Raw genomic sequence first — 9,377 nt, 5'->3', positions numbered from 1 at the left:
TACAGACTACAAAATTGAAAACAAAAAAATAATAACAATAAAAAAAGAAACAAAAAACAAAACAAAATATAAGTACCTATCCTCAAAATAAAATGCGCACATTTATTTATTTCTTTTCAAACGATTGTTTTATATCTAAAACTATTTTATGTTTCTTGCAATATCAGCTATTTAAAAAAAAAAATTAATCTAAAATTTGGGCGTTTACTTCTTCCGATGATTCTAAAATTCTTTTTATACAATCTTTAACTAAACTTGCTTTGCAATATTCTCTAGCAATCATTACTCTCTAACGTTACTGCATTTCCGCTTTTACACCTCTAAGTTAAAATATTGTTACAATTTTCAATTTTCGAAAATTTCAAGTCGTATGTGTTTTTGTAAATTTCCCTTTGACAGCTGGTTGTTTTTCAGATAATAAAAGGTCAGTGACCGACTAGACAGTTAATAGTCGGAGCAACGTCTACAGTTAGAGCATTTTGCTGTAAAACACACTTGAGTGAATTAACAAGGGCACCCAAAAATCGTTTGGAACGTGTAAGTATAACAATAGTTTGGAGTTTATAGTGTTTGACTGTAGCACTGTCATTTCTTGAGGTTATCGACTAGTTGCTTTCGGAAAATATCGAGTCTCTGCAGTTTTGTTCACCTTCCGAAAGGTTACGGGCTTTGTTAATCCAGGTATACATATGTACATAATCGGGACTTTGAGTGATGATCGCCAATAAATAAAATGCAGCAACACTGAAATTCATCGTATTTGGATTCCGAAACTATGACTCACTGAGTGCTAGTTACAAAATTAACTTACTTCATCCAATACTTGGATGTTAGAATTATTCAATAGATATTCCATGGTCCTGAAATGATAATTAGAAACTTTTTATTTGACGAGATATCTTAAACTTGCCTTGGATTATTGCCAAAGACAATGCTACCATCTCCGCAGAAATTGTTCAGATCGGATCACTATGGCTTAACTTTCGTACAAACTGACCGATTTCTGGGTGTGTAATCCGAATCGCTCGTATATTTGTATAAAAGTGCCTATATTTATTCATTTAATTTATTTCCCATTTCAAACGAGTAGAAAAAGGTAGAAATAAATAAATATTTGATTAAGTGATAAAAGTTCTTAGAGTATTCAGCGGTTAAAAGCTTTGTTTTTCGTTATTATTAGAGTCATGACGATTGCACATGAATAAATTCTAGGTCAAACAAAACGTATTTTCATTATCGCCTTAGAAACAAAAAACCAATTGGATGCTGCGCCATAAAGCTAATTTATGATTCAATTGTAAATAAAATTTACCTTATAATTACTACGTTTATTAATTAGATTCGTAGGCACGTAATTTCCGGTGGAAAATTCAGATAACGTGAATTAATTTTACGATATTTGCCATAAGCTTTAACTTTCAAGGTTTCACGAAATTAGTAAATTTTGAAGGTCAATGAAAAACTTCGACAAGTAGCATTCAGGTGATCTATTAAATTACAACTAGAAACATGAGAGAAAATATACAAAAATAAAAATTTGAATTATTTAATAGGCAATATGCATAGATCAGCTGATTAAACACTCTTATAATTTGGATTTTCCTTATATGTTTGAAATGTCAGATAATTAAGAAACAATAAGAACCCCTTATGAATGAATGAATTAATTTTTATATCTTTTAATTGTTATTGTTCTTTTTGATATATACTTTTATATTGACGATTTTTATTGTAAAACCACCCTTACAACAAAAAGCTACCTTAACATGCGACCATGTAGTAAGAAAGCGAGTTAGGCAACACTGTAATATTGGATTGTCAAATAGAAAAGAGATGAAAATTTTTTCACCATTTAGGACTTGAGCAAATTAGCACAAAAGTTGATAAAAATCGTTGAGAAAATTATATAAAATAGTGAAGTTTAAACACAAACGATGCAAAGATGAATTTTTCATAAAAGCTAGAGAATCTAAGGTAGCCAGTGGAATAGATTTTTTTGCAGAACCTGGCAGTGGGCACAGTGCAAGAAAACGATAGGTAAAAAAAAAATAAGGCAAAGAGCAATAGTAGTGCAGTGGCGAGCAGCAGTCAAAAAGGCAAAACAGGTACAAGGCAAGCAAGTAGTGAAAAAGGGAGACAGTGCAAGAAAACAGTGATTGAAAAGAGACCTAGAAAAGGAGTATACGTACAGAAACGGAAAGAGGAATATCAATAAAGCAGTGCGGAAAAAAATGAAACATCACTAAATACGGAAAAAATCAAAATTACGCAGACACAGTAAATTGTATCACAAACAAATTCGCGCACCATATAATATTAAAAATTTCAGAGGTAATACCTCTATATAGTGGTGTAGTGATCAAGATAAGTGCTCGAAATCTGAGCAATTTATTTTTAGGCTCATAAGTAAAAACAATTGTATAAGAAAAAAATGTCTTCGAATAATCAATCATCCGCCGCGCAGGGTGTAAACCCCAGTTCAAATACTGCAAATGCAGCTAGTGGGGCAACAAGTGCGGTTTCAGATCAACGCAATGCTCCAACGGACTCTCCATCTGCTGCTGGCGGCAGCACCACTACAACGACTGCTGGTGGACCAGCAGATAGTCCAACTCGAGTTGCAAAAACACCTGCTGTTAATACAAAGGAACGTGTTATTGATAATGTTCCATTTCCACCCAGCCATAAGTTAACTATGGCCGAAGTGTTTGATCTGAGAACTGGCAAACCTAATCATGACATATTAAAACAGCATTTCATTCTTGAAGGTCGCATAGAGGAGGCACCTGCATTACGAATTATTCAAGAGGGGGCTGCCTTGTTGCGGCAAGAAAAAACTATGATAGACATCGAGGCGCCAGTGACCGTATGCGGAGATATACATGGACAGTTTTATGACCTCATGAAATTATTTGAAGTAGGAGGGTCACCAGCCTCTACTAAATACCTCTTCCTTGGCGATTATGTGGATCGAGGTTATTTTAGTATTGAGTGTGTTTTGTATTTGTGGTCATTGAAAATCACATACCCGAATACATTATTCTTATTGCGTGGCAATCACGAATGCCGGCATTTAACAGAGTACTTCACTTTCAAACAAGAATGTAAGATCAAATACTCGGAACGTGTTTATGATGCATGCATGGATGCTTTCGATTGTTTACCTCTAGCGGCTTTAATGAATCAACAATTTCTGTGTGTCCATGGTGGTTTGTCACCGGAAATCCACGAATTGGAAGATATACGTCGTTTGGATAGATTTAAGGAGCCACCAGCATTCGGACCTATGTGCGATTTGTTGTGGTCAGATCCCTTGGAAGATTTCGGTAACGAGAAAAATTCAGACTTTTACTCGCACAACTCAGTGCGTGGCTGTTCGTATTTCTACAGTTATGCAGCATGCTGTGACTTTTTGCAAAATAACAATCTTTTATCGATTATACGTGCACACGAGGCGCAGGACGCCGGCTATCGCATGTATCGCAAAAGTCAAACCACTGGGTTCCCATCGCTAATTACCATCTTCTCGGCACCGAATTATTTGGATGTGTACAACAACAAAGCGGCGGTGTTGAAATATGAAAATAATGTAATGAACATCAGACAGTTCAACTGTTCTCCACATCCTTACTGGCTTCCCAATTTCATGGATGTATTTACTTGGTCGTTGCCGTTCGTAGGCGAGAAAGTGACTGAGATGCTGGTGAATGTATTGAATATTTGCTCGGACGATGAACTCATGACCGAGGAGAGTGAAGAGCCGTTGTCCGATGACGAAGCGGCGTTACGCAAGGAAGTCATTCGAAATAAGATACGTGCCATCGGTAAAATGGCACGTGTATTCTCAGTGTTGCGTGAAGAATCTGAATCTGTACTGCAATTGAAGGGACTCACACCAACCGGTGCACTGCCTTTGGGCGCACTATCCGGTGGTAAGCAATCATTGAAGAATGCGATGCAAGGCTTCTCGCCCAATCATAAGATCACTTCATTTGCCGAAGCCAAGGGCTTGGATGCTGTGAACGAGCGCATGCCGCCGCGGAGAGATCAACCGCCAACACCCAGTGAAGAGCATATAAATAGTCAAGGAGGCACAACTACGCATAATGGGTAATTAGACTAAAGTGTGTAAGTTGTGAATATTTCATATACAATAGTAGATGATATATGTATGTAAGAGACATGTAGAGGGATGCATAAAACTTTGAAAGTGTAATACCTACATACGTTCAAAATGTGCAATGCAATTAAATTATGCAAAATGTTAAATACCATTTATTAATTCATTCAAGTTTAAAGTTAATGAAAGAAATTACATATAAAATAAACAATAAAGCATTATTTAAGCCAAGCACCTATTGCAAGTTACAACTTTTGTTGTTCTAAAATATTGAAAAAACAAATTGCAAGAAAAATATGCCAGTCATTACTGTTTTTATAATACTATCTTTAGTTATGGACTACATTTTAATGTAAACATACATTAACTTTAATAAGCGACGTTAAAAATATATAAAAAAAAATTAAGGACCCTGTAAAAATTTCTTGAGTTTTATTTATTTAAAATGGCATTCCATTTTGGTACTCCATCTACATTTTTTGACTTGTTCAGAAAAAATATTTTTTCACAAAATATAAAACCAGTGATGCTCCTTGAAACTTGCTGCTCCAACATTATCTTACCTACCATTCACTTGATATACTTTTGAATTTGGAAAGCCACCAAATATCTGATTTTGGCTCTTTTTGGTGTGAAACCCATACAAACATATGCATTCTATATTTCAACTTTCTACAGCATGATTAGATCAGTCAAGCTGTTATGTTCTCTGGTGTCATCATTAAATACAAGATCATTTATAATGAATTCTATAAACGGTATGTTGGTACTAAAACATTTTTGCAATGCCCCATAGGAAAGAAAGCAGGGTGCAAAGTTGGTGAAAGTTTTTGGAGAACTTTTTAAATACATATAAATTGCACACATGGGGAAAATTTGTTAACTTAGATAAAGACATAAAAAATTAAAATAGTTACAAATAGAAAATTATGATGAATATATAATGGAGCTTAGGTATTAAAAACAGTCGTATTGTATTGAGCAAGTACAAGTTCTTTAAGAGATATAAGTATGTTCTGTCAACTTTTGAATGAAAGGAACAGGGCATATTAAAAACCAGTGACATTTTTATCGTTTGTTCAATATTCACCAAGCCCATTCCGAACATTAAGGAAGTGAAGTTGCGTTTAGATTCGAACTGGAACGTTTTAATATAATATTTATTTATAATGTTTGCAAACCACTTGTAACATAAAAATATTTGCATATGTTTTATACAGAAAACAACAAAGAGGGCAAAGAAAAAGCTTAGTGTAAACTACAAAAATTATGTATTATGTTCAGTAAAACGACAAAACTGTGAGTGGCATAATTGAATGGCCGAAAAGTTGGCAAAGCAAACTGCTTATAGTTGGAATATTTATGGTGTTAAAACATAACGTTGCTGATGGCGAAACAAACCATGTCAGTTTTACAATCATATTTCCCCCACTTTTATAAGTTAGAAAGGGTCACATATTTTCAGAAAATGCTCGTAAAATTTTGCTTTCATAACTTCAAATTTGTATTTTTAAGTAAAACTTTGACAACTTGCGCTATCGGCAACAAATGTCACCTCTGTATGTATGAATATTTCAATGAAATGGTTACGGCGTACGGGCGAATGACAAATGCATAACATATGTTATAATCAATGTATAATGACAATGCAAACATATACATATACTCGCAAAAGAAAAACAACAAACACAAAAAAACCACACATAAATATTTAAATTATAGTTAAAAGGAGCTGTACGAAAGATCAAAGTAAACGGATTTACATTTAAGTGTGTTTCATGTCAAAAGGCTAATAACAAAAACTTCATATAATTACGATTAATATAAATTTGATGCCAAATCAAATTAAAAATTATACAATACATATAGTATAAGGTCCCAAGCTTGCTAAGCACTAATTAAGCAGCATAATTATTAAATAACACTAAGTCAAAAATGTTTATGAATGTAATACACACTGAATTTCTCCAAACTGCAAAGCAATTTAAATTCCACGTCGACAGTGTTACAACCAGTGCAAGTATCATGTAAAAAATGGAAGTCGTGAAAATGTTAAATAATAATTATAATGTAACACTTAAAATCAATTAAATTAAAAATGAAGCAACATACATATTTATATAAACGTGTGTTTAATAACGCTGCAAAATGCATTTTAAATATTTAAACTCACCATTGGTTTTATGTGTTTTTCCTTTGCAATATAACAAATAAACATTGCCTTCAATTTAATGGCAAATTATAGAAGTATTTTTACATTTCAAAATCAAATTAATTAAAATTATGTGAATGTATAGTTAATGTTTAAAGCAAATAGCATTTGAGCGCATTTAATTTGAAAATAAAATAAGAGCAACAAGTGAAATTAAATCAAAAATATAAATAAAGAATTTTAAACTACTAGGAATGGCATGGAAACAAAATCAACATAAATGTAATTAATGCTTACAAGATATATATGAAAAAATATATACTGCATTTCATGTATTGTAATATCTATTTAAGTGTAAGTAATGAAATTATTTTTTATGTTATTGTATATAAATAAATGCTGTACTCTGTGCTTAAACGAAACTTTTTTTTAACTACTGTTGTCATTATGTTATGCCATTTTAAAAGAATTTTTAAACATAGATAATTATATAATAATGAAATCGAATAATTGTAACTTATTTAATTTTTTACAATTTTAATAATTAAATTATTTGTTCGATAAATGAATTTACATGTACTTATTTAATAGGAAATATGAAATGCATAAACTAAATAAAAAAAAATAATAAACTAGCAATTATGAATAATATATCTCAAAAAGTGAAACATAATTTAGTAAAAAATTGAAGAGACAACAAGATAAAGTGTAAACACAGAGTTGAAGAATTGGATTTTCGAAGTTAAACTTGAATGAAATTGAAATTGAAAACAAATTGAAATTGTTTTGGCGTGGTAGAACCTGCACTTCAAACAAACTTGTTCGCACACTCATTAAGAGCCGATAATTATGCGAATTGAATAGCTGAAATGGATGAAATTTAAAAACATCTTTAAAAAACCGAGAAACTGATTAGAACAAAAAGAGACACAGTGTGTCAAGTGTGCCACTTCTAATTAGCGATTATTTCTTACGCACTCTCAATGTGTATAGCAGCATTGAGTTTTAATATTTATAACATAATTTTCAAAATAGGGAAAAGTAATAGAATCTTCTTTGACATGGCATACGGTTATGAAGAATTAAACATCAGTTAATCATCCTTTACCAAATATCGAATCACATTGAACCAAAAATATATTGGCATCTTCAGCGCATTGCAATTGTTTTCAAATGACATACATAGGTTTTTGAAAAATAGTTAAAGCTGAAAACAAATATACATAAATGCGGGTATAAATTAAAAAGAATAGTTGTTTGTAGGATTGCGTACAAAGCTAACAACTAGATAGTGGTTTTGAAATATATTTCCATTGTTCAATATTGAGTATTAAGCCGAAACTGCAAAAAATAATAATATATCAGATTGCAAGTGTGAAAGCAAACAAATAATACCAGGGAAAGAAAAAAATTCGCTTAACGCTCAACTTTTGATCCGCGCCCAACATTTTTCCAACGCTGATATCGTTTATACACGTTTATATATGTAGGTGTACACAATCAAAATTTTAAAAATTATAGATATGCAATGTAAAGTTTCCTTAAAAATTTAAATACACCATACGTTAAACAGTGACCATTGAAGCAGCATTATTCACCTTTCTAAACGCTCGTACAAGCACTACGAAATTGTAATGGAAATATAAATTAGAATGTGAAATGGAATATAAATAGAGTTGACACTTATTGTTGCCAGAGATTTGTTAAAAAATAATAAAAAAAACTGCACTTTGTAACATTTAAAAAAAAATCTAGCGTAAGCAGCAATTAAATTCGCAACAGTTGAAAGGACGTTAAGATGTGATTAGCGTAAAGCCGCATATGAAATTATCCAAATATCAAAAAAAAAAATTATATTAACAAAACGAGATCATTGATTAGTACTAATGGTAATATTCGACATTTTAAAGATATAGCAAAAGCACATTTAATTCTAAAACTAACAGATATCGCAATCACAATACTATAAACACTTATAAATACTTATGTACATTAAATATATGTATGTACGTAAATACATACAAAATTAATACACATTTTCTTAATTTTATAACATAACCTTCTAGCACAATTTCCTTTGACTATTATTAAGATTGTTAAAAAAATTGTTTATTATTCATGCATACTTTTGAATGTACCTATAACATATGTGGGCCCGAACCATCAGCAATTACCGAGTTTTCCGATATATTAGCAACGTAAAAAATTAGGTTGAATTTGTTTACAATTTGAAATTGAAATTTGCTATAACCTTAAAGTAAATGATCAAACTAAGACACTACGAAAGTATTCCTCATACAAATTTCTTCCGCTGTTCTATGTGGAAATAACTTTACTGTTTAAATCTCTGAAGAAAGTTGTGTTCATATTTCAATCTATCACTGCAAATTACACTCTTTCCTGCTACGTCACAACTATTTGTAAACTATTATATCTTAAATAACCAGCTGCTTCGTGCCATATTTGTGTATACGAGTTTTGTATGTATTTTATTTAAAACTTCACTATACCAACACTTCAACTACCAGTGATTAAATAAGAAATGTACAGAAAAAGCAAGTGTCAAAAAATAATCTTAATTTAATTTTTTTTAATTCCATACTTTTTGTTAAGCAGTTCTTAATAAAAGTTATTATTTAATAACATTTGAATTTAAATTTTAAACGATCCATAATTAACAATTTTCCGTTGTATTTTAGTGTTACCACTTTGATTTTACAGAATGTTGACCTTTATATTATTATTTAAAAAAATAACTCCTAGATTACAAATAGCATTCGCCTACTAAAGCAATTCTAAAAGTTAATAAAAATATATATAAAATAATTAAATTATATATATACATACATATATAAATTGTAATTTATAAGCAAGATAATGTTAATTACATTTTAAGTGTCTATGATATAAGATAATAAAAATGCAAACATATAAGAGTACACGCATGCATTGTATCATTGAACAACAACTACAACACCAATATCACGATTCCTTAGCTGGGCGATTTCCTCAAAAGAAAAACAAAAACTATTAAATAAAAGTTCACTACTGAAACCTATTAGCACTTTTACGTCACCTACATATTTATATATATCGAGCACTATG

General features: G+C 31.2%; 1 protein-coding gene across 1 annotated transcript; it reads left to right on the top strand.

Moving 5' to 3' along the window:
* The first annotated feature begins 1,823 nt into the window (after window positions 1–1,823).
* Window positions 1,824–4,368, top strand: LOC120773582 (serine/threonine-protein phosphatase 2B catalytic subunit 2). Its single transcript, XM_040102569.1, has one exon. It carries the CDS (start codon window positions 2,432–2,434, stop codon window positions 4,112–4,114), a length of 1,683 nt encoding a protein of 560 aa, XP_039958503.1. The 5' UTR covers window positions 1,824–2,431; the 3' UTR covers window positions 4,115–4,368.
* Window positions 4,369–9,377: the final 5,009 nt, after the last annotated feature.

The sequence above is a fragment of the Bactrocera tryoni genome, chromosome 4, assembly GCF_016617805.1.
Source record: "Bactrocera tryoni isolate S06 chromosome 4, CSIRO_BtryS06_freeze2, whole genome shotgun sequence".
NCBI classification, from domain to species: Eukaryota; Metazoa; Arthropoda; class Insecta; order Diptera; family Tephritidae; genus Bactrocera; species Bactrocera tryoni.
Note: the sequence above shows the minus strand (reverse complement) of the source record. Positions and strands in the feature narration are given on the sequence as shown.